This window comes from Rhinatrema bivittatum, chromosome 2, assembly GCF_901001135.1.
Source record: "Rhinatrema bivittatum chromosome 2, aRhiBiv1.1, whole genome shotgun sequence".
In the NCBI taxonomy this organism is placed as follows: domain Eukaryota; kingdom Metazoa; phylum Chordata; class Amphibia; order Gymnophiona; family Rhinatrematidae; genus Rhinatrema; species Rhinatrema bivittatum.
In genome coordinates, this window is record NC_042616.1 from 569713567 (window position 1) to 569740227 (window position 26661).

Genomic DNA, 26661 nt, shown 5'->3' on the forward strand with positions numbered 1-26661 from the left:
GTGCCATGAGTGTCGCACCATGCTTCGAATACTCTCCAGATCCTGATGTAGGTGAGGGATGTGGAAAACTTGCGAGCTCGGAGGAGTGTATCTATCACTGGCTCCGAGTAACCTCATTTCTTCAGTCTAGCCCTCTCAATGGCCAGACCGTAAGAGAGAATTGAGCTGGATCCCCATGGAGGATGGGACCTTGATGTAGAAGGTCCCGGAGAGGAGGCAGGGGAAGGGGCTCCCCTGCCAGTAATCTTCTCATGCCCGCGTACCAGGGTCTTCTTGGCCAGTCTGGTGCCACCAGAAGAACTAGGCCCCGGTGTTTCTGAATCTTGTGGATGATGGCGCCCAGCAGAGGCCACGGAGGAAAAGGGTATAGCAGAGTCCCTGGAGGCCATGGCTGAACCAGGGCATCGATTCCGTGTGAGAACGGATCGCGCTTGCGGCTGAAGTATCTGGGTACTTGAGCATTGGACTTGTCCGCTAGTAAGTCCATGTCCGGAATTCCCCAGTGATCTACAATCATCTGGAAGGCTGTGGGTGACAGCTGCCACTCTCCCGGATCTAGGCTTTCTCTGCTGAGGAAGTCCGCCGCGGTGTTGTCCTTCCCAGCAATGTGGACGGTGGAGATGTCCTGGAGATTCGCCTCTGCCCAAGCCATCAGTGGGGCTATCTCCAGAGATACCTGTTGGCTTCTCTTTCTGCCCTGACGGTTGATGTATGCCACCGTGGTGGCGTTGTTGGACATCACTCTGACTGCTCTGTTCTTCAGTCTGTGAGCAAATCATAGGCATGCCAATCGGACTGCCCGGGCCTCTAGGCAGTTGATGTTCCACGCTGACTCTTCTCTGTTCCACCGCCCTTGTGCGGTGAGTTCTTCGCAGTGTGCTCCCCAGCCGCTCAGGCTGGCATCCGTGGTGAGCAGAGTCCACGTGGGGGAGGACATTTTCGACCCCCTGCACATGTGGTTGGGCTGCAACCACCACCGTAACTGGGTCCGCACTCTGGCTGGTAGAGGTAGATGCACGGAGTAGTTCCGGAAGCGGGGACTCCAGCGCGAGAGCAGGGAGCGCTGTAGAGGTCTCATATGGGCCCTTGCCCAAGGTACCACTTCCAGGGTGGATGCCATGAGGCCGAGCACCTGCAGATAATCCCAAGCAATGGGCCGACTGGCTCCCATCAAGTACCGGAGACGCGTCTGCAGTTTAACCTTCTCTTGGTAGTGAGACTGACTGTGTCTGCCTGGGTGTCGAACTGGACTCCCAGGTATTCCAGTGACTGGGAAGGCTGTAGGCAACTCTTGCTGAGGTTGACTACCCAGCCTAAGCTTTCCAGAAGGGCGATCACTCTGTCGGTTGCCCGATGGCTCTCCTCTCATGATTTCGCCCTGATCAGCCAATCGTCTAGGAAGGGATGGACAAGGATTCCTTCCCGTCAGCAGTTCCTTCACGTCAGCAGTTCCTGAAAAGCCGGTGCCAGGGGGTACATACCTATCAGGGCCCGACCCCCTTTGAATGAGGCCGCTGGTGCAGCCCATTCTAAATCTATCAGTTGTTGTGCGGCTTGCAAGAATGGAAAATGGCGGGCTGTAGGACGAAGACCTTCCAGCAGGGGGTTCTGCGCAGAGGGTACTGTAACGCTGGGACCTGTAATATCCAACTCCGCCAGGCACTGAGATACCAGGTCGGAGAGATCCTCCTTAGGGAAGAACCGCCTCATGGTTCTGTATGGCTCAATCCCTGAGGGAAGTTCCCCCTCGTCCGGTTGTTCGGACTCGTCTGGTGAAACATCAGGGTCTGTCTGAACCGGACTGTCTGGAGGCAGGAGATCCTGCCCACGATAAGGGCGTGAAGGTCCAGGAACAGGATCCGCTGGAGCCGCAACCGCAGCAGCAGGAACAGCCGGAACAGCAGGGCCTGGACGGGAAGCTGTTTGCATCTGGACAAAAGCATGAATTCCCTTAAAGAGATCCACCCAGGAAATGGAAGCGGTCTCTAATCGCTGGGGTACCAGGTCCCCCGGGATTCCAGGTTGGTCGAGACCGCCGGCTAAATACGGGGTAGCCCCTGGGGAACTGTCAGCAAACCGTGGCTGAGACTGGTCCTGGCCCGAGGGTCCCACGGCCTCCTCACATTGGGCACAAAGGGAGTCCGGCTCTTCACTGAGGCGTTCTGTTCCATTGAAAAATATGCGCTTAATGATATGCAGCTGCAAAATGCGTTCAATATAACAGGCGCTTAATAATATGCGGCAGCAATGTATGCCTAACATAACCGGTGCACAATAATATGCGGCAGCAATGTACGCTTAATATAACAGGCGCTTAATAATATGCGGCAGCAATGTATGCCTAATATAACCGGCGCACAATAATATGCGGCAGCAATATACGCTTAATACAACAGGCGCGCAATACAACAGGTGCTTAACAATATGCGACAGCAATATACGCTTAATACAACAGGCGCGCAATATAACAGGCGCTGAATAATATGCGACAGCAATATACGCTTAATACACCAGGCGCTTAATAATATGCGGCAGTAATATACGCTCAATGATATCCAATATGCTCTCAGCAATATGCGGTTAGCAATACACACTCAATGGTATTCAATATGCTCTCAGCAATAAGCGGTCAGCAATATACGCACAATGGTATGCAATATGCTCTCAGCAATAAGCGGTCAGCAATATACGCACAATGGTATGCAATATGCTCTCAGCAATAAGCGGTCAGCAATATACGCACAATGGTATGCATATAATATGCGCTTAGTCATAGACAGGCGCCTATCATGGGCGCTCAATACCTGAACAAGGCCAACAAAATGGCGCCCTCCACGGCGTGCCGCCTACAGGCCACGCTGCCGATCCTCGTCCCTCGGAGACCAAAAGTAAGAGATGTACGCCTTACCTGATCCTCGGCGCTTCCCGGCTGGAACCCGGGCGGTCTCCAGCTGCGGGGGGAGAGGGCAAGTACCTTCACCGCCACGTTTGAGGATATGCACCCGCTGCCTCGTCCACGCCGGGACCGAGGCGCCTCATTCGCCATGCCCGAGCCTCGCCCGGGGGCTACGTCCCTGCTGCGATTCGGCCACCGGACTGAGGTCTTAAACCTCCGGGGGATCACAGAAATCACCCCGGGAAACTCAACTGGGGGAGGGATCCCATGGGTATCACCGCAGGAGTGCGGGGCTCGAAGTTGCAGTAGAAATTTAGTAAGAAGAAAGTAGAAAATAGAAAGTAGATTGGAAACACGCTTAGCGAGCGTGCAGGCTCTCCAAACTGCTTTGGAGACGGAAATTACTGAGTTGCTACGCTTCCCGTGGGGGTATATATACCCGTGCTGACGTCAGATCCGTCTCCAACTGCTAGCACGAGCATACTATACCCATTCTTTCTGAGTCCATCTGGCTACACGCTAGGAAATGTCATAATGCCTCTGTATCGCTCCATGGTGAGACCGCACCTTGAATACTGTGTACAATTCTGGTCGCCGCATCTCAAAAAAGATATAATTGCGATGGAGAAGGTACAGAGAAGGGCTACCAAAATGATAAGCTTGGAGAAGAGACTGAGGGGGGATATAATAGAGGTGTTTAAAATCATGAGAGGTCTAGAATGGGTAGATGTGAATCGGTTATTTACTCTTTCGGATAGTAGAAAGACTAGGGGGCACTCCATGAAGTTAGCATGGGGCACATTTAAAACTAATCGGAGAAAGTTCTTTTTTTACTCAACGCACAATTAAACTCTGGAATTTGTTGCCAGAGGATGTGGTTAGTGCAGTTAGTATAGCTGTGTTTAAAAAAGGATTGGATAAGTTCTTGGAGGAGAAGTCCATTACCTGCTATTAAGTTCACTTAGAGAATAGCCACTGCCATTAGCAATGGTAACATGGAATAGACTTAGTTTTTGGGTACTTGCCAGGTTCTTATGGCCTGGATTGGCCACTGTTGGAAAAAGGATGCTGGGCTTGATGGACCCTTGGTCTGATCCAGTATGGCATTGTCTTATGTTCTTACTACATGTGGACAGTCTCCAGACACATGAGGTGTGATCCCATTCCTCCCTGCTTGCTGATGTAGATCACTACTACCCAGTTGTATATCTAGATGAGGATAACTGTTGTCCAACCAATCTCTGAAAACCTTTAGAGCATATCTGATTGCCCGAAGTTCCAGGAAGTCAATTTGACACCGTGCTTCCTGGGTAGACCATAGGCCCTGGATGCGAAGCCCCTCTACATGAGCTCCCCAACCTGCCTAGAGAAACCATCTTGAACTTTTCTTTTTTGAGAAGCTTGTTCAAGGCCCTCAGGTCTAAGATGGGACAGAGTTCCCCTGTTCTCTTTGGAATCAGTAAGTACTGGGAACAGAATACGTGCCCTCTTTACCTTGGTGGGACAGGTTCGACCTCTCTGGCTAAGAGGAAGGACAGCTCCCTTAACAGTACCTCCTGATGCACTATTGGCCTCCAAAAAGGGCATAGAGGAGAATTTGGTGGGACACCCAATAGGTTCAATTAGTACCCTTGATGGACAATGGACAGAATCCACTGGTCCGAGGTCACCGAAAAACCTGACTGACAGGCTAAAGCAAACTAAAGAGAGACCCATGTTGAAGAAAACATGTGAAAAACCGCAAGTTACCGGTGGAAAAGTTTTCCAAGGCAATTTCCAAACGAAAAGCCATGAGCTCACTTCACTGCCAGACGAAAGCTCTGCGGAAAAAAAGACTGAAGAGGGACTCCGAGTGGACACGCGGTACAGGGCATGCTAGGCATGCTCAGTATACCTAGTCAAAATTTTAGAAACCTTGACATAAATTTCTGTGCCGGGCTCCATCTGATAATGTCATCCAAGTGTGTGAGGACTACCATCCTACTTGACCTAGGAGAATGAAGCATTTGAAATAGGGCATCCGAACAGAGAAGTTCCAACAATATGAAATTTAGTAAATGAGCCTATAAGTAAAAAAATCACTTGAGCTAAAAGATTCCAAATTATCCCTGTTAACTGAAAAGCAGAATGAGTGTACAGCAGTGAATGACAGACTTAATTGGCATCTCAGACACATGCTGGAAGGAGGATAACCAATGGGACATGGGTACAAATTATATCGCAATGATAGAGAGGAGCAACTTGTTAGCAGGATGGCACTTTATGTCTGGGATGGCATAGAGTCCAACAAGATAAAGATCCTGCAAGAGACTAAATGTACAATTGAATCTTTATGGGTAGAAATCCCTTGTGTGTTAGGGAAAAGTATAGCGATAGGTGTATACTACTGTCCACCTGCCAAAAATGACGAGATGGACATTGAAAATTAGGGAAGCTAATCAAATTGGTAGTGCAGTAATAATGGGAGTTTCAATTACCCCAATATTGACTGGGTAAATGTAACATCAGGAAATGCTAGAAAGATAAAGTTCCTGGATGGAATAAATTACAGTTTTATGGAGGAATTGGTTCAGAACCAACAAGAGGGAGCACAACTGTAGATCTAATTCTCAGAGAAATGCAGGATTTGGTGAGAGAGGTAACGGTGGTGGGACCGCTTGTCAATAGCAATCATATTATGATCAAATTTGAATTAATGACTGCAAAGGGGACAGTAAGCAAATCCACAGCTCTAGCACTAAGCTTTCAAAAGGGAAACTTTGATAAAATGAGAAAAATAGTTTAAAAAAATTGAAAGGAGCAACTAAAAAGGTTAAGTGTGTGCAAGAGGCGTGGACATTGTTAAAAAAAAAATCAAAAAAAATCTTAGAAGCGCAATCTAGATGTATTCCATGCATTAAGAGAGATAGAAGGAAGACCAAACAATTGCTGGCATGGTTAAAAAGTGAGGTGAAAGAGGCTTTTTTTAGACAAAAGATCTTCATTTAAAAATTGGAAGAAGGATCCATCAAATAAAGAAAATAAGATACAGCATAAGCATTGGCAAGTTAAATGTAGGACATTGATAAGACAGGCTAAGAGAGAATTTGAAAAGAAGTTGGCCATAGACACAAATTCATAATAAAAACTTTAAAAAATATATCTGAAGCAGAAAGCCTGCAAAGGAGTTGGTTGGACCATTAAGATGATAAAGGGGTTAAAGGGGCACGTAAGGAAGATACGGCCATCGGAGAAAGACTACAATTTTTTGCTTCTGTGTTTACACTGAAGAGGATGTTGGAGCGATTCCTGTTCCAGAGACAGTTTTCAAGGGTGACAATTCTAGATGAACTGAACCAAATCACGGTGAGACTGGAAGATGTAGTAGGCCAGATTGACAAACTGAAGAGTAGTACATCACCTAGACTGGATGGTATACACCCCAGGGTTCTAAAAGAACTAAAAAATGAAATTTCAAACCTATTACAATTAATTTGTAACCTATCATTAAAATCATCTGTTGTATCTGAAGACTGGAAGACAGCCAATGTAACCCAATATTTAAAAGGGCTCCAGGGGCGATCCGGGAAACTATAGACCGGTGAACCTAACTTCAGTGCCGGGAAAAATCGTGGAAACTGTTATAAAGCAGAGTTGCTTACCTGTAACAGGTGTTCTCCCAGGACAGCAGGATGTTAGTCCTCACAGATGGGTGACATAATCAGATGGAGCCCTGTCACGGAACACTTTTGTCAAAGTTTCTAGAATTTGACTGGCTCACTGAGCATGCCCAGCATGCCACTAACCCTGTGGCCACAAGGGGTCCCCGTTCAGTCTTGTTTCAAAGCAGAAAGTATGAGCGAAAAATAAAATAACAAACCATAGGCGAACGCAACTCCACGGTGTGTTGGGTGCGTTTCGTGAGGACTAACATCCTGCTGTCCTGGGAGAACACTGTTACAGGTAAGCAACTCTGCTTTCTCTCAGGACAAGCAGGATGGTAGGTCCTCACAGATGGGCGAATAGCAAGCTACAGGCTGCTCCTGAAACAAACTAGGCCAACCAGCACCCAACCATATGCAACAGGCACAACAACTGGGATGCTGTTGGCAACAATGGGGCAGCCTGAAATTCATAGTGGGCCCTAGGTAGGAAGAGTTGGGATCTTACACTGGAAACAAATTACGTAGGACAGACTGGCCTAAGACGCTGTCTTGTAGACCATCCTTGTCCAGACAGTAATGGGCTGTGAAGGTGTGGAGGGAGCTCCACGTCGTGGCCCTGCAGATGTCGGCAATAGGAACTGATTGGAAGTGTGCTACTGACGTCGCCATGACCCTTACTGAGTGCGCTTTTACTTGGCCCTCGAGTGGAAGGCCTGCTTGCTGGTAGCAGAAAGCAATACAGTCCGCCAACCAGTTAGACAGAGTCTGCTTGCCCACAGCAACCAAGTCTATTCTTATCAAAGGAGACAAAGAGTTGGGCGGACTGCTTGTGGGCTACGGTGCAGTTTAAATAAAAAGCGAGTGCATGCTTACAGTCCAAGGAATTCAGAGCACGCTCACTGGGATGAGAGTGTGGTCTTGGGAAAAAGGTGGGAAGTACAATGGACTGATTCAGGTGGAAGTCAGTCACCACTTTCGGCAGGAACTTAGGATGAGAGTGAGCAGTACCACCATGTCATGGCGGATAGGTCACCAGGGCCTGCATCTCACTGACTCTTCGAGCAGATGTAATCGCTACCAGGAAGGGGACCATCCAGGTGAGGTGCTTGAGGGGTTCGAAGAGAGGCCACATGAGCCATGCCAGCACAACATTGAGGTCCCAGGCCACAACAGAGGGATGTAGTGGAGGCTTTAGCTGTAGTAAGCCTCTCATGAAGCGCCGTACCAGGGGTTGCGTTGTTACTGGGGCATCCCCCTACCCCTCGATGGTAAGCTGCAATGGCACTCAGGTGCACCTGGATGGAAGTAGTTTGCAGACCAGACACCGAGAGGTGCCAGAGGTAGTCCAGGAGCCTCAGTGTCGGGCAAGAGAAGGGATCAAGACCTTCTTGTGTGCACCACGAGGAGAATCTCCTCCACTTTGACCGATAAGACTTCCACGTAGAAGGCTTTTGAGAAGCTACTGGGACCTGTGAGACATTAGTAGAAAGGTAAAGGGATCGTAGAACTAACCTTTCAACTTCCAGGCTGTCAGGGACAGGGACTGTAGGTTCGGATGGCACAATTTGCCCTGATCCTGTGTGATTAGGTTGTCCGCCGTGCCCAGGTGAATGGGCTCCTGGACAGAGAGGTCGTGGAGCATGGGAAACCAGACTTGATGCGTCCAGTATGGGGCTATGAGTATCATTGATCTTTGGTCCTGTTGTAGCTTCACGAGAGTCTTGCTTATGAGCGGAATCGGAGGGTACGCATATAGCAGGCCCGCACTCCAGGAGTGGGAAAAGGCATCCACAGCTGGTGTCCTTTTGGTCCTTGTGTAGGGAGCAGAATCTGTCCACTTTGTGGTTGTGGTAGGATGCAAAGAGATCGATGTCCGGCTGATCCCACCAATGGAAGATCCTGTTCATGAATGAGGGATCTAGGGACCACTTGTGGGGCTGAAAAGTCTGGTTGAGGTGGTCTGCCATCACATTCTTTGTGCCCACCAGGTACGTGGCTTGCAGTAGCATGGAAAGCGACAGGGTCCAGTCCCAAATCTGCGCCGCCTCTTGGCAGAGAAGGTAAGAGCCCGTGCCCCCCTGCTTGTTCAGGTATCACATGGCTACCTGGTTGTCCATGTGATACCATGATCTTGTTGGACAGGCAGTCCTGAAATGCGAAGAGGCATACCGCATTGCGCAGAGTTCCAGGAAATTGATCTGGCAGGCTGCATCGGCCCTGGACCACACCCCTTGCATTTGTAGGTCGTTGACATAAGCTCCCCAGCCTAGGCTGGAGGCGACCATAGTCAGATCACCTGAGCAGCCAGTGGTTGGAAGGGAAGCCCCCTGCACAAGTTGGATTCGTGCGTCCACCAAGCGAGGGATAGTTGAAGCTGGTCGGTTATTTGGACAACCACTGAGAGTTTGAGTGGCTTGATTCTACTGAGACCTCAGGGTCCATTGCATGACCCTCATGGCTAGGTGGGCCATTGGGGTGACGTGGACTGTTGATGCCAAATGACCTAACAATGTGAGGAGCAGGCTAGCTGAGGCTGTCCGCTGGCGGTGGATGGAGCTGGCCAAGTTGGATAGTGTGGTTGTGCGTTCGCTGGGGAGGAACACCTTGGCCACGATGAAGGAAAGTTGGTGAGACGGAGTCAAGTGGGATTTCAGGTAATTTACCAGAAAACATAGTGACTGGAAAAGTCGTATGGTCAGGTAGAGGGAGTAGAGGTCTCCTTCTCTGGACGGGCTTTTGAGGAGCCAATCATCCAGATATGGGACAACATGGACGCCCCTGCGGCGCAACTGTGCTTCTATGATTCCCAGGCACTTGGTGAATACTCGGGGCACCGAGCCAAGGCCGAATGGCAGTACTCTGTACTGGAAGTGCTGGTGTCCCACTACAAATCACAGATATTTGCAATGGAGAGGAAAGATCACATATGGGCGTAAGCGTCTTGTAGATCCAGAGAGCAGAGCCAATACCCTTGTTGTAGAAGCGGGAGCACTGTGCCCAAGGACACCATGCTGAACCGCTCATTGTGGAGGAACCTGTTTAAGGCCCGAAGATCGAGGATAGGATGGAGGCCGCCGGTCTTTTCTGGGATAAGAAAATAGCGAGAGTAGAACGCCCTTCCGGCTGAGCCTTGAGAAACGGTTCTACAGCTTTGGCTTGCAGTAGGGCAGAGAGTTCTGACTCGAGGAGTGCTGTGTGATCGCTCAGGCTCCATGCCAGGGCGGGCAGGAAGTATGGGGGCACAGTAAGGAAATTTAGGTGGTAACCGTGGGTGATGATGGACAATGTTGAGATTACTTACCTGATAATCTCCTTTTCCTTAGTGTAGACAGATGGACTCAGAACGAATGGGTATAGTATGCTCGTGCTAGCAGTTGGAGACGGATCTAACTTCAGCACGGGTATATATACCCCCACAGGAAGCGTAGCAACTCAGTAATCTTCCTTGCAAAAGCTGTTATGGATGTGTGTGTACTGACGCTCAGTGAAATAGTGAAACAGGATTCCCCTGACCGATTGATAGTAGCTGGAGACCGCCAGCATTCCCAACCAGAAGGCATCGACACCTGGCAAAGGGGACGCTCTCATGTAAACAGATGACATGGCTTACCTTGAATCGGTGAAACCCATGTACACAGGCAGCTGGGCGGGATGCTGAGTCCATCTGTCTACACTAAGGAAAAGGAGATTATCAGGTAAGTAATCTCAACATTTCCTGGCGTGTAGCCAGATGGACTCAGAACGAATGGGATGTACAAAAGCTTTACTCCCAGCCTGGGCGGGAGGTTGCCTGAGGACCGTGTAGGACTGCCCTCGCAAATGCCGTGTCCTCCCTGGCCTGGACATCCAGACGGTAGAACCTGGAGAAGGTATGGAGGGAGGACCACGTCGCTGCTTTGAATATTTCTACAGGCAACAGCATCCTGGATTCTGCCCAGGATGCCGCTTGTGCTCTGGTAGAATGAGCCTTGACCTGTAGAGGCGGAGACTTCCTGGCCTCTACGTAAGCTGCTCTGATAATTTCTTTAATCCAGCGGGTGATGGTGGGCCGAGAGGCCGCTTCACCTTCTCTTTTCCTGCTGTGCAGGACGAACAGATGGCCCGTCTTTCGTACTGCTTCTGTCATTTCCAGGTATCCGGGAGTAATCTGCCGATGTCGAGATGGCAAGGCAAATGCCCTTCTTCTGATTTCTTCAAACCCGCTGGGGTTGGCAAGGATATGGTTTGGTTAAGATGAAACTGTGAAACCACTTTAGGTAGAAAGGAGGGAACCGTGCGAAGATGGATAGCCTCCGGGGTGATCCTGAGAAAGGGATCACGGCAGGACAGTGCTTGTAGCTCCGAGATGCGGCGTGCTGAACACACTGCCAGCAAGAATACCACCTTCAAAGTTAGAGAACGGAGAGACAAGCCCCGAAGGGGTCTGAAGGTGGATCCCGCGAGGAAATTCAAAACAAGGTTGAGGTTCCACAGAGGCACTGGCCACTTCAGTGGCGGACGAATGTGCTTGAATCCTTTCAGGAAGCGAGAAACATCTGGGTGCTTGGCAATAGTCTTGCCGTCCCTCCTGGGACTGTAGCAAGACAGCGCAGCCACCTGAACCTTGAAGGAGCTTAGGGAGAGACCCTTCTGAAGCCCATCCTGCAGGAAATCTAAAACAATCGGAATTGTGGTCGCATGTGGGTTGGTGCCATGAGTGTCGCACCATACTTCAAATACTCTCCAGATCCTTACGTAGGTGAGGGATGTGGAAAACTTGCGAGCTCGGAGGAGTGTATCTATCACGGGCTCCGAGGAGCCTCTTTTCTTCAGTCTAGCCCTCTCAATGGCCAGACCGTAAGAGAGAATTGAGCTGGATCCTCGTGGAGGATGGGACCTTGACGTAGAAGGTCCCAGAGAGGAGGCAGGGGAAGGGGCTCCCCTGCCAGTAGTCTTCTCATGTCCGCGTACCAGGGTCTTCTTGGCCAGTCTGGTGCCACTAGAAGAACTAGGCCCCGGTGTTTCTGAATCTTGTGGATGATGGCGCCCAGCAGAGGCCACGGAGGAAAGGCATATAGCAGAGTCCCTGGAGGCCATGGCTGAACCAGGGCGTCGATTCCGTGTGAGAACGGATCGCGCTTGTGGCTGAAGTATCTGGGTACTTGAGCATTGGACTTGTCCGCTAGTAAGTCCATGTCGGGAATTCCCCAGTGATCTACAATCATCTGGAAGGCTGTGGGTGACAGCTGCCACTCTCCCGGATCTAGGCTTTCTCTGCTGAGGAAGTCTGCCGCGGTGTTGTCCTTTCCGGCAATGTGGACGGCGGAGATGTCCTGGAGATTCGCCTCTGCCCAAGCCATCAGCGGGGCTATCTCCAGAGATACCTGTTGGCTTCTGGTTCCGCCCTGACGGTTGATGTATGCCACCGTGGTGGCGTTGTCGGACATCACTCTGACTGCTCTGTTCTTCAGTCTGTGAGCAAATCGTAGGCATGCCAATCGGACTGCCCGGGCCTCTAGGCGGTTGATGTTCCACGCTGACTCTTCTCTGTTCCACCGCCCTTGTGCGGTGAGTTCTTCGCAGTGTGCTCCTCAGCCGCTCAGGCTGGCATCCGTGGTGAGCAGAGTCCACGTGGGGGAGGACATCTTCGACCCCCTGCTCATGTGGTTGGGCTGCAACCACCACCATAGCTGAGTCCGTACTCTGGCTGGTAGAGTTAGATGCATGGAGTAATTCCGGAAGCGGGGGCTCCATCGAGAGAGCAGGGAGCGTTGTAGAGATCTCATATGGCCCCTTGCCCAGGGTACCACTTCCATAATCCCAAGCTATGGGCGGACTGGCTCCCATCAAGTACCGGAGACGCGTCTGAAGTTTTAACCTTCTCTTGGTAGTGAGACTGGCTGTCTGCCTGGGTGTCGAACTGGACTCCCAGGTATTCCAGTGACTGGGAAGGCTGTAGGCAACTCTTGCTGAGGTTGACTACCCAGCCCAAGCTTTCCAGAAGGGCGATCACTCTGTCGGTTGCCCGATGGCTCTCCTCTCGTGATTTCGCCCTGATCAGCCAATCGTCTAGGTAGGGATGGACAAGGATTCCTTCCCGTCTGAGTGCCGCTGCTACCACTACGACCACCTTGGTGAAGGTCCGCGGTGACGTGGCTAACCCGAAGGGCAGAGCCCGGAATTGGAAGTGGCATCCCAGAACCTTGAAGCGGAGGTAGCGCTGATGATCCTGATGGATCGGGATATGCAGGTAGGCTTCTGACAAGTCTAAGGCCGTGAGGAATTCTCCTGGCTGTACTGCGGTCTTGACTGAGCGCAGAGTTTCCATGCGAAACCTCGGGACCCTTAAGTATCGATTGACTGACTTGAGGTCCAGTACGGGCCGAAAGGTGCCCCCCTTTCTTGGGTACCATGAAATAAATAGAATAGTGTCCAGAATTCACTTCCCATGCAGGTACTGGGATGATGGCTTTCAAGGACAGGAGCCTCGCCAGGGTAGCTTCCAATGCCGCTTTCTTGTGTATGGGACATGAAGATTCCACAAACTTGTCCGGAGGGAGATGATGAAAGTCCAGATAATACCCCTCTCGGATGATGGCGAGGACCCACTGGTCCGACGTAATCTCGACCCATCTGGGGTCCGTCCCCCAGATGAATCGGCGGATTCACATTGGGAGGCGCGGCCGGGACCGGAACCCGGGCCGGCTCCCCTCTTGCGCTGCTTGGTCCGAAAGGACTGACTCCTGGCCTGAGGACGAGGTGCCTGGTAGCGGCTCCTATAGGGAGTGAAGCGCTGGGAGCTTCTACCCCTGGAGGGCCTTGGAAAGGCACGCTGGTTCCTTCTGAACCGATCTTCCGGCAGTCGAGGTATTGGAGAGGCGCCCCATGTGCTGGCTAGTCTATCAAGGTCGCTGCCAAACAGGAAAGAGCCCTTAAAGGGCATTCTGGTGAGGCGTGTCTTTGAAGGAGCATCGGCTGACCAATTCCGGATCCAAAGCTGCCTCCTGGCGGCTACGGAGGATGAGATCCCCTTAGCTGTTGTCCGGACTAGGTCAGAAGCAGCATCCGTGAGGAACGAGAGAGCTGACTCCATGTCTGCTGCTGGAGCATTGTTCCTGACCTGTGACAAACAGAACGCGTCACCACTGTGTAGCAGGTTGCGATCCGCAAAGATAGAGCTGCCACCTCAAAGGTCTGTTTCAGAATGGCGTCCAATCGCCGGTCATGAGGCTCCTTGAGGGCCGCCCCCCTTCAACTGGAATGGTAGTGCGCTTAACCACAGCGCTAATCAAGGCGTCCACCTGAGGGCACGCCAGCAGTTCCTGAATAGCCGGTGCCAGGGGGTACATACTTGTCAGGGCCCGACCCCCTTTGAATGAGGCTGCTGGAGCAGCCATTCTAAATCTATCAGTTGTTGTGCGGCTTGCAAGAATGGAAAATGGCGGGCTGTAGGACGAAGACCTTCCAGCAGGGGGTTCTGCATAGAGGGTACTGTAGCGCTGGGACCTGTAATATCCAACTCCGCCAGGCAATGAGATACCAGGTCGGAGAGATCCTCTTTAGGGAAGAACCGCCTCATGGTTCTGTATGGCTCAATCCCTGAGGGAAGTTCCCCTTCGTCCGGGGGTTCGGACTCGTCCGGTGAAACATCAGGGTCCGTCTGCACCGGACTGTCTGGAGGCGGGAGATCCTGTCCATGATAAGGGCATGAAGGTCCAGGAACAGGATCCACTGGAGCCGCAATCGCAGCCGCAACAGCAGGAACAGCAGGACCCGGACGGGAAGCTGTTTGCATCTGGACAAAAGCATGAATTCCCTTAAAGAGATCCACCCAGGAAATGGAGGCGGTCTCTAATCGCCGGGGTACTAGGTCCCCAGGGATTCCAGTTTGGTCGAGACTGCCCGCTAAATCCGGGGAACTGTCAGCAAACCGTGGCTGCGACTGGTCCTGGCCCGAGGGTCCCACGGCCTCCTCACACTGGGCACAAGGGGAGTCTGGCTCTTCACTGTGCGTGGCTCTAAGCTGGCATGTGGAGCAGAGGCCGAGGGCTTTAATGCCGGAGGCAGGAGGCGCCCCCGCTGAAGACGCTGAGGCGTTCTGTTCCATTGAAATATATGCGCTTAATGATATGCGGCAGCAATATGTGTTCAATAGAACAGGCGCTTAATAATATGCGGCAGCAATGTACGCTGAATAGAACAGGCGCACAATAATATGCGGCAGCAATGTACGCTGAATACAACAGGTGCTCAAAACAACAGGCGCTTAATAATATGCGGCAGCAACATACGCTTAACACAAAAGGCGCTCAAAATCACAGGCGCTTAATAATATGCGGCAGCAACATACGCTTAACACAAAAGGCGCTCAAAATCACAGGCGCTTAATAATATGCGGCAGCAACATACGCTTAACACAACAGGCGCTTAATACACCAGGCGCTTAATAATATGCGGAAGTAGTATACGCTCAATGATATCCAATATGCGGCCAGCAATATACGCACAATGGTTTAAATGGTAAGTGTGTTCATGGACTAAACAGCCTGTACTACATTAAGATCTATGGAATTGAAAAGAGGATAGATATCAATTAAACTTGGATTTTGTAAATGAGGTATCCTACAACTCTCACAAGATATAGTTTCTATCCACATAATCATATACTTGTAAAACAGTCCTTTATTAATTGCTCACAGAACTTAATGAAAAATCAAAACGTACTAAACCATTAAATTATAAAATCCTAAACACAGAAACCAAATCTAACAATATTCAGCAGTGGTTGTTTCATTGTCCCCTTCTTCAGAGGTCTATTAATAGTTAATATATTACCCAAAATATTAAAGAACAGGGACAGAAAAACTGCCTTTCATGGGACATGGATGGTTATCTTACGAGAGACCTTTTTTGATTCTTGTTTATCTTTTGGATTTGGATTTAACTGGGCAAATATAAACTACAAATGGACTCCAAAAGCTGGTAAAGTAGATGCCAAAACAGCAGCCACTGTTGGGTATCGTGCTGACCATTTGCTATAGAAAGAGATGTTCCATCAAGCCTCCTCTTTGCTGCTGTGATCCGCAACAGATGTGCTGTCTGCCCAAGTCCTATTCCCATTACAGCCTTACTCTTCCCCTTGCCCAACTTCATCTGTGACAGACTATAAGTGTAAAGTTGCTGCCAGGGAAAGAGAAGAGCAATGGCATGTAAACCATCTGCTGGAGGAATAATGTTCCACCAAGGCCCATCCTTACTGCTGTGTCCTTTACTAGCTTTGCTGCCTCTGTTTTCGGATGACCCTTTGGGAGTGATATAGAGGACTGAGTGTTAGAATTTTTGTTCTGGATGGTTGTTTTTTCAGACAGGCAGTACTGTGTCATATGTAAGTAACGGATGTGTTTGAGGGTTACATAAGAATTTTTGTGGGTCTAGGTGGGACCATATTTTTCTGGATTGTCACTAGTATAGCAAATGTTGCTTACCTGTAACAGGTGTTCTCACAGGACAGCAGGATGTTAGTCCACATAGATATTTCTTGTTACAAACTGAACTATACCCAATTAGGGAATGGAAACAGATCACATAACAGACTTTCTCACAGGACAAGCAGGATGGTAGTCCTCACATATGGGTGACATCACAGGATGCAGCCCAATCACAGAACACTTTTGTCAAAGTTTCTAGAACTTTGACTGGCCCCTACTGGGCATGCCCAGCATGGCACTAAACCTGCAGCCAGCAGGGGTCCCTCTTCAGTTGTCTTTTTTCCGCACAGCAGTAGCTGGTACAGAATAAATACAATTAAACTAAGCACGCATGAGTTTTACCTTAGACGGAGTTCATAAATTCCGGGCATGGAGCGCGCTTAAGCATGGAGTAGAACAAACTTAAAAGCTGTCAAAACTCGCGCCAACCAGATTTCACAGACCAATCAGAATAGAGGAACAAACAGCCAATCACAGGTAAGAAGGTAACAGCTGTATCCTATCAGAATCAGGTAAAATGGAACCATTCAATTTCTTTGTTGAGGCCCTTCGGTATAACACAATCTAAACGATGTATCCATCTTTGTTCACAGCGTATCAGTAAGGTGTCAAAATCACCACCTCGCAATGAGGGGGAAACAAGCTCTAAAACAAAAAAGAATAAGTCAGATACTGTATGTGACTGTAATGCCCAATGGTCAACAAGAGGAGCCAAACTGCGAGAATGTTTTATATTAGACCTGTGTTCTATAATACGGGTGCGTATCTGTCTCTTAGTTTTGCCCACGTATAGTTTGTCACAGGGGCAGCGTATAATATAGACAACGCCTTCAGAAGCACAATCAGAGTCATGACGTAGAGCGTAGCTCTTTCTCAATGAATTGAGAAAGTGCAGTTGTATGTTTACACACTGAGCAGTTTCCACATGGTTTATGTGTTCCCATCTGTGTGCCACTAAAACGATTTGATGAAAAATCCGAGTTTGTCAGGATATCCCGGAGGTTTCTCCCTCTACGGTACGTGAATCTCAAAGAGCTATGAAACATGTTTGAAAGAGATAAAGAAGACCAATGTCTCCGAAGGATATTGGATATCGCATGGCTAGATGGTGAAAAGGGCAAAATACAGTTCAAAGAAGTGTTATCATCTCTTCGTGAAGGGAGAAATAACCAGTCCCGATTAACATATAGGGCTCTCTTAAAAGCAGACCTCAAGACTTTATAAGGGTACCCTCTCAGTTTAAACCGGGAGAGCATCTCCTTAGCTTTTTCTACGTAGTCAGACGTGGAAGAACATAGCCTACGCAGCCTCAAGAATTGTCCAGTGGGGATATTCTTCTTAAGGTTTTTAGGGTGACAGCTGTCAAACTTCAATATCGTGTTACGGTCAGTCTCTTTACGATAAAGGGTGGTGGAAAAACCTGAACCTGTATTAGAAATTAGTAAATCCAAAAAAGCTCTCTCTGAATTATGTAGACAAAAACTAAACTGCAAATGTGGGTTACACTGGTTAAGCCAATCAAAAAATAAATAAAATTGAATTTCTGTCCCTAACCAAATTAACAAAATGTCGTCAATGTAACGATACCATAAGTGTACAAATTTCCACCAACTGGAAGGATATACATATGACTCTTCGAATTGGGCTACATATAGGCATGCTAAACTGGGTGCCATCGTGGCACCCATTGCAGTCCCTTTAATCTGTTGGTAAAATGATTGTGTTATACCGAAGGGCCTCAACAAAGAAATTGAATGGTTCCATTTTACCTGATTCTGATAGGATACAGCTGTTACCTTCTTACCTGTGATTGGCTGTTTGTTCCTCTATTCTGATTGGTCTGTGAAATCTGGTTGGCGCGAGTTTTGACAGCTTTTAAGTTTGTTCTACTCCATGCTTAAGCGCGCTCCATGCCCGGAATTTATGAACTCCGTCTAAGGTAAAACTCATGCGTGCTTAGTTTAATTGTATTTATTCTGTACCGTTACCATGTGTTCTAATACAGTCCTCTATAATTACTTTTAGAATTCCTGTAACAAAAATCTTGGGCATCCCTCCCGACGCAGCCGTTGGCGAAACACGGGTCCGTGTCGGGGGACCCCGTGTGCATGAAAGATTGTGTTCAATATACACAATGGAGTTGCCATCCTTTGAATAAAAGAAATTTTGGATTTATACACTCATTTAAAATTTGGGACTGTATCACTTTATTCCAGCATTTGTTTTGAGCTTTAATAAATAACATTTATGGCTAAATGATTACTTATAGGTATAACAAGTGTATCCTGTGCTGGTGGTAAATTATATATAAATGGGATATCCTATCAAGCATGTTTATTGACTTTTTTTGGAATATTCCTTTTCATTATATTCAGATGTTTTTTATATCACCTTTTTTTAAAAAAAGGTCAATATTCAAAAGCCATTTAAAATAGATAAACTTATCTGTCTCAATGGCATCTTTTGCCATATTCAGCCACTTATCTGGCTAGATTTTAGTTGGATAATTAATTATGTGGCTTATATAAATATATATCTAGCTGGATAAAAAAAAAAAAAGATTTCATGGGTGTATCGGGGAGAAATAAAGTTTTCAACTAAGCAAGCCAAATTTCAGTTATATCTGGCTAAATTAGCTGGATAATTTTAGACTTGCAGTTATCCAGCCTTGTGTGCCTAGAAAACCTCCTGCTTAACTGAATATCTTCAAAAAATATCCAATTAAATAGTACTGTATAGAAAAAAAAAAAAAAGGTCAACAGGTATATAAGCCCGATCTCTCTTTTAAAATTTCCACACTCTCCAGCCCCCAAATCCCTCCAAAATTAGAAATCATACCCCATTTGCAGATCACCCCCCCCCCTCAACTGTTCCCACTGTCTCAAATTTAAAGTGAAACCACCACTCCCCAGACTCTCCTACACACCTGTAGTGCCAATCCCTGAAGGACCCTCACCTATCCTTGGACTCCTCCCAATCACCCCCATAATGTTTAACCCCATACCAAGAGCATAACACTTACTGCTCTTGGTGCTCCTTTGTTGCTTCTGTGAGTAGCAAGCACTGGAGGTGAAAACTGAATGCAGTTTACGCTTCCAGTGCTACTTCTCATAGTAGCAGCAAAAGAGCACTGTGGGAACTAAGTGTTAGGATCCTGGTAGACTGTTGAGTGTTATTGAGGGGGGTTAGGAGTTCTTCAAGGACTGGTAGTGCAGGTGGGTGGTGGAGTCTTACTTTAAATATATTGAGCACACTGGGACTGGAGGGTTGGGTGATCTGTGAATCAGACACGATTTCTAATTTTAGAGGGTTCATGGGGGAACACGGCACAACAAGACCTTCTAGGAAATTTTAAGAGAGATCTGGCTGCAGGCCAGTTGACATTTTTTCTTTTTTTGTTGGTTTATACAGAGCTATTTAATTGAATCTCTTTTGAAGATACCCGGTTAAGTAGAAAGTTATCTGGCTTAAGAAGACTGGATAGCTTTAGGCAAGTAGATTCAGCAGGACATTTATCTCACTGAATATACACGGTAAATGATCTGGCTAATTTTAGCCAGATATCTTGACCACTAATCAGCTTACTCAGTATTGGACTCGCAGTTGATATCTATCCCCTCTTTAGATTTCTTGACATTGTAGGTAGTTTTCCTGTTTCAGCATTAAGATATATATTTTAATAGAATTACAACTTACCCAAGTTTTAGAGCTGAAGCCTCTGAGCCAGATCTTCTTCTAGGCTTAACAGGAACTTCTGTTTTCCTAAGAGATTCAGCAGAAACTCTTCCAAGTCCATTTATTTCTCCAATTCCCTATTGGCAAATATTAAAGTTAGAATACAAGCAGTAAATTTCCATTTCAAAACCAAACCAAACCAAACAAAACCCAGCAAACCATAAACTACTGGAGACCAAAAACATAGAAACACAGCAGCAGAAAAAGACCATATGGCACATATAGTCTGCCCATCTGTCCAACTTATTTAGCCCTTACAATTCCCATCATTCCCTCAGAGATCCCCTGTATTTATCTCATGCTTTCTTGAATTCAGATACCGTTTTTGCCTCTACCACATCCACTAGGAGGCCATTCCATGCATCCAATATCTTCTTTACAAAGAAATATTTCCTAAAAATACTCCTGAGTCTACCCCCTTTCACTCTCATCCCATGACCACTTTTTCTAGAGCAGTGGTTCCCAAACCTGTCAAGGAGGACCCCCAGCCAGTCAGGTTTTCAGGATATCCACAATGAATATGCATATAGGAGATTTGCCTGCACTACCTATTGCATGCACATTTATCTCACACATAGCCATTCTGGATATTCTGAAAACCTGACTGGCTGTGGGTCCTCCAAGACAGGTTTGGGAACCACTGTCCTAGAGCTTCCTTCCCATTGAAAGAAGATAGTCTCCTGTGCATAGAAAACTTTGAGATATTTAAATGTAAGGAACTGGAGAATCTTTTGGGGAAGGAGAAGTCTTTTCCGAAGGGATGGTCTCCACCTTAACCAGGGTGGAACCAGGCTGCTGTCACTACCCTTTAAAAAGGAGACAGAGCAACTTTTAAACTATAACAAAGGGGAAAGCAGACAGTTGCTCAGCAGTGCATGGTTTGGAAGGAAGTATCTTCAAAGGATACTAATGATGTATTAGAATTAGGGCCTCCCAATAGTGAGGTTCCAATAATAAGAAAGGTTTTCCAAGTGCCTGTAATTAAAAATCCCCCTGAGCTAAAAGATTCGAATTTATCCCTATCAATTAAAAAGCAGAATAAAAAAGACAAACAAAACACACACTTTGAAATGTTTGTATGATAATACCAGAGGTCTAAGAAATAAGAGAGGAAAATTAGAATGTATAGCAGTGAATGATGACATGGACTTAATTGGCATCTCAGAGACATGGTAGTAGGAGGATAACCAATAGGACTGTGCTATACCAGGGTACAAATAATATTGCAATGACAGAGAGGAGCATCTGGGAGGCAGGGTGGCGCTTTATGTCTGGGATGGCATAGAGTTCAACATGAGACTAAATGCACAATCAAATCTTTATGGGTAGAAATCCCTTGTGTGTTGGGAAAGAGAATAGTGATAGGAGTATGCTACCAACCATCTGGCAAAGATGGTGAGACGGACAGTGAAATACTAAGAGAAATTAGGAAAGCTAACCAAATTGTAGTGCAATAATAATGGGAGATTTCAATTACCCTAATTTTGACTGGGTAAATGTAACATCGGAACATGTTAAGAGAGATAAAGTTCCTGGATAGAATAAATTGGTTCAGGAACAGATGAGAGAGGGAGCAATTTTAGATCTAATTCTCAGGGGAGCACAGGATTTGGTGAGAGAGGTAACAGTGGTGGGGCCGCTTGGCAATAGTGATCATAATATGATCAAATTTGAATTAATGCCTAGAAGGGGCACAGTAAGCAAATCCATGGCTCTAGTGCTAAAATTTCAAAAAGGAAACTTAGATAAAATGAGAAAAATAGGAAAAAAATGAAAGGAGCAGCTACTAAGGTAAAAAGTGTGCAAGAGGAGAGGACATTGTTAAAAAAATACCATCCTAGAAGCACAGTCCAGATGTATTCCACACATTAAGAAAGGTGGAAGGAAGGCAAAACGATTACCAGCATGGTTAAAAGGTGAGGTGAAAGTGGCTATTTTAGTCAAAAGATCTCTATTCAGAAATTGGAAGAAGGATCCAACAGAAGAAAATAGAATAAACATAAGTGCTGGCAAGTTAAATGTAAGACATTGTGTTAAGACAGGCTAAGAAAATTTGAAAAGAAGTTGGCAGTAGAGACAAAAACTCACAGTAAAAACTTTTTAAAATATATCCGAAGCAGAAAGTCTGCGAAGGAGTTGGTTGGACCATTGGATGATCAAGGGGATAAAGAGAATATATGGCCATCGCAGAAAGATTAACGATTTCTTTGCTTCGGTGTTTACTGAAGAGGATGTTGGGGAGATACCAGTTCTGGAGGATTTCATGGGTAATGATTCAGATGGACTGAACCAAATCACAGTAAACCTAGAAGATGTGTTAGGCCTGATTGACAAACTGAAGAGTAGTAAATCACCAGGACCGGATGGAATACACCCCAGGATTCTGAAGGAACTAAAAAATGAAATTTCAGATTTCTTAGTAAAAATTTGTAACCTATCATTAAAATCATCCATTGTACATGAAGACTGGAGGGTGGCTAATGTAACCCCAATATTTAAAAAGGGCTCCAGAGGTGATCCAGGAAACTACAGACCAGATAGTCTGACTCCAGTGCTAGGAAAAATCATGGAAAGTGTTCTAAAGATCAAAATCACAGAAAATATAGAAAGACTTGGTTTAATGGAACAAAGTCAGCATGGCTTTACCCAGGGCAAGTCTTGCCTCACAAATCTGCTTCATTTTTTGAAGGGGTTAATAAACATGTAGATAAATGTGAACCAGTAATGTAGTGTATTTGGATTTTCAGAAGGCATTTGACAAAGAACCTCATGAGAGGCTTCTAGGAAAAGTAAAAAGTCATGGGCTAGGTGGTGATGTCCTTTTGTGGATTAAAAACTGGTTAAAAGACAGGTAACAGAGTAGGACTAAATGGGCAATTTTCTCAGTAGAGGGGAGTGGGCAGTGGAGTGCCTCAGGGATCTGTACTGGGACCCGTGCTTTTCAATATATTTATAAATGATCTGAAAAGAAATTCGAAGAGTGAGGTAATCAAATTTGCAAATGATACAAAATATTACCCTCCAAACACAAAACTGTCAATTTAACCCCCATTTTATCCCTCCTTTCCTTCTTTCCCCCTCCCGTGAACCCTCCTGTTATTTCAACGATTAGCAAATGTTAAACTACCATTAATCTGTTTGAATCTTGTAAACCGTTGTAAGGGCTACACCGGACGGGTCAGGAGGCCCCCCCAAGCTGGCCAAAAGTTCCTTTTGGGTCCAACGAGGGTCCCGGAGCGAACGCGCGGGGAATCACGTGACGTCCGCGTCACTCCGACGTGACGCCGACGTCACGTGCTCCTCGCAAAGGAGTACAGAAATGGCGTCCTGACTCCCCGCTAGACCATCAGGGAGTTTTGGTAAGTCTTGGGGGGGGGGATTAAGGAGGGTGAGGGGTTTAAATTTTTATTTAGGGAATCGGTGCACGTATGGACAGACTCAACTTATGGAATTCTCCATATGTCCATATTGACCGAAATTGACCCCGACTTATGGACTTATGAACATAAACCTTTGGTCTGCACATCCCTAATGTGTTCCCTGCCAGCAGTCTTCTCATGTCTGCATACCAGGGTCTTCTTGGCCAATCCGGGGCCACTAGAAGAACTAGGCCTCTGTGTCGCTGAATCTTGTGTAGAATGGCGCCCAGCAGGGGCCACGGAGGAAAGGCATATAGCAGAATCCCTTGAGGCCATGGTTGTACCAGGGTGTCGATCCCCTGGGATAGAGGATCCCGCCGGCGACTCAAATATCTGGGAACTTGGGCGTTGGACCGGTCCGCTAGTAGGTCCATGCCCGGCGTCCCCCATTGGTCTACGATCAACTGGAAAGCCTTGGGCGACAGCTGCCATTCTCCCAGGTTCAGGCTTTCTCTGCTGAGGAAGTCTGCCTTGGCGTTGTCCATCCCTGCGATGTGGACAGCGGAGATATCTTGGAGATTTGCTTCTGCCCAAATCATCAGTGGAGTGATCTCCAGGGATACCTGTTGACTCCTGGTTCCGCCCTGTTGGTTGATGTATGCCACCGTGGTGGCGTTGTCCGACATCACTCTGACCGCTCTGTTGCGGAGTCTGTGAGAAAAGTGCAGGCATGCGAGCCTGACTGCCCTTGCTTCCAGTCGGTTGATGTTCCACCCCGACTCTATTCTGCTCCACCGCCCCTGGGCGGTGAGCTCTTCGCAGTGTGCTCCCCAGCCGTTCAGACTGGCATCTGTGGTGAGCAGGGTCCAGGTTGGGGAGGACATTCTCGAGCCCCGGCTCAAGTGGCCGGGCTGCAACCACCATCGTAGCTGAATCCGTACTCTGGCTGGTAGACGGAGGTGTACGGTGTAGTTCTGCAATCGTGGGCTCCACCGGGATAGGAGGGCGTGTTGCAAAGGTCTCATATGAGCCCGCGCCCATGGGACCACTTCCAGAGTGGATGCCATGAGGCTGAGGACTTGCAGGTAATCCCGAGTTGTGGGCCGGAAGGTGCGCAGCAGGACCTGCAGACAGTTCTGAAGCTTTGATATCCTCTTGGAGGTCAAGCTGACCATGTCCGCCTGGGTATCGAATAGGGCTCCGAGATATTCCAGCGACTGCGACGGCTGTAGGGAACTCTTGCTTAAGTTGACTACCCAACCCAGGCTTTCCAGGAGGGCTATAACCCTGCCGGTTGCCCGGCGGCTCTCCTCCTGCGACTTTGCTCTGATTAGCCAATCGTCCAGATAGGGATGGACGAGAATTCCTTCCTTCCTGAGAGCTGCTGCCACTACTACGATTACCTTGGTAAAGATCCGTGGCGCAGTGGCCAACCCGAAGGGTAGGGCTCGGAACTGGAAGTGCTGATTGAGGACTTTGAAGCGTAAATAGCGCTGGTGGTCCTGATGAATCGGGATATGTAGATAGGCTTCCGACAGATCCAGGGAGGTGAGAAACTCCCCTGGTCGTACTGCATTCTTGACGGATCGCAGAGTTTCCATGCGAAAGCTGGGGACCCGGAGGTGTCGGTTGACGGACTTCAGGTCCAGGACTGGCCGGAAAGTGCCCCCTTTCTTGGGCACTATGAAATAAATGGAGTAATGCCCAGAACTTGTTTCCCCTGCAGGGACTGGGACTATGGCTCTTAGGGCCAGGAGCCTCCGTAAGGTCTCTTCCAATGCCGTCTGCTTGAGAGGTGAGCAGGGAGATTCCACAAACTTGGCTGGCGGAAGCCGAAGAAAATCTAGGTAATATCCTTCTCGGATGATGGTAAGGACCCATTGATCCGAGGTGATCTCGACCCACCTGTGGTAGAAGAGGGTTAGCCTGCCCCCTATGGCCGCTACCCCCGGATGGGTCGGCTGATTGTCATTGCGGCGTCCGGCCGGGGCCAGAACCCAGGCCGGGTTTCCTCTTGTGCTTAGCCCGAAAGGGCTGATTCCTGGCCGGAGGACGGGGTGCTTAGTAGCGGGTCCTGTAAGGGTGGAAGCGCTGAGAGCTGCCACCTCTAGGTGGCCTTGAAAAGGTGTGCTGGCTCCTCCTAGACCTGTCTTCTGGGAGACTGGGTAATGGAGAGGTACCCCAAGTCCTAGCCAATTGTTCGAGGTTGCTGCCGAACAGTAGGGAACCCTTAAAGGGCATTCTCGTGAGGCGGGACTTGGAGGAAGTGACGGCCGCCCAATTGCGTAGCCATAGCTGCCTCCGGGCCGCCACCGAGGAGGACACTCCTTTGGCAGCCGTACGGACGAGGTCGGAGGCTGCGTCAGTGAGATATGCGAGAGCGGACTCCATGTCTTCCCCAGGGGTGTTAGTTCGGGCCTGTGACAAACAGGAACGTGTAACCACGGTGCAGCAAGTCGCAATTCGCAAGGACATAGCTGCCACCTCAAAAGCCTGCTTCAAAATGGTGTCCATGCGTCGGTCATGGGCATCCTTGAGGGCCGCTCCCCCCTCAACCGGAATGGTGGTGCGCTTCACAATGGTGCTAACGATGGCGTCTACTTTGGGACACGCCAGAAGCTCCTTAGATGTCGGGTCCAGAGGGTATATGCCCGACAGGGCCCGAACCCCTTGGAATGAGGCCTCCGGCGGTTTCCACTCTAATTCAATCAGCTGCTGTGCTGCCTGTAAGAGAGGAAAATGGTGGGCCGTCTGGCGCAGACCCTCCAGGAGAGGGTTAATCTTCGGGTCCCCCTGGGCGCTTTGGGCCAGAATGGCCAGCTCTGAAAGGCATTGTGACACCAAGCCTGGAAGATCTTCCTTTTGAAAGAAGCGTCTCATGGTCCGATATGGAGCCGTCCCCGAGGGAAGTTCACCCTCCTCGGGGAATTCTTCCCCCTCCCCGGAACAAGCTGGATCCCCAAGGCCGGGGCTGCCGGGCAGGGAGTGGCGGAGCCGAGGTTTCGAGGGTCCAGGGCCCGGGTCCACCGGAACGGAAGGACCCACTGGAGGGGCAGACTGCATCTGAACAAAGGTGTGAAGTCCCTGGAAGAACTCCACCCAAGAAAAGGTGGCCAGATCTGGACATAGGGGCACCAGGCCTTTCGACGTCCCTGGTTGCTCGCCGCTGCTTGCCAAGTCTGGAGTGTTCCCCGAGGAACCGCCGGGCTGGGACCTGCTCTGGCCCGGTGCTCCCATGGCCTCCTCACATTGGGCACATAGGGAGTCCTCGCTCTGGGTGTCTCTGAGGTTACATGCCGAGCAGAGACTTAGAGTTCGCATGTCCGAGCCCGGAGGAGCTGGCTCCATGGATGCCTGCTGCTCCATGTCTGCCGTTATTACCACCCAACCGGACTATGCGCCTATAAGCGGGCGTCTTAGAAACGTGCACCTATGAGCGGGCGTCTTAGAAATGTGCGCCTATGTGCGGGCGTCTTATAAACATGCGCCTATGCGCGGGCGTCTTAGAAATGTGCGCCTATGAGCGGGCGTCTTATAAACGTGCGCCTATGAGCGGGCGT

The 26661-nt window shown here is 48.6% G+C and overlaps 1 protein-coding gene across 3 annotated transcripts in view; it reads right to left on the reverse strand.

Annotated features, from left to right (window-relative positions):
* Nucleotides 1-26661, reverse strand: part of CEP192 (centrosomal protein 192) — a 1292743-nt gene that overhangs the window by 65609 nt on the left and 1200473 nt on the right. For 2 of the 3 annotated variants that reach the window (XM_029590939.1, XM_029590938.1), the window contains one exon: nt 19704-19819. In XM_029590939.1, coding sequence (XP_029446799.1) covers nt 19704-19819 — 116 coding nt within the window. Of the gene's footprint in view, nt 1-19699; nt 19820-26661 lie in introns of those variants that run through there. The other variant, XM_029590940.1, reaches the window with a different exon arrangement.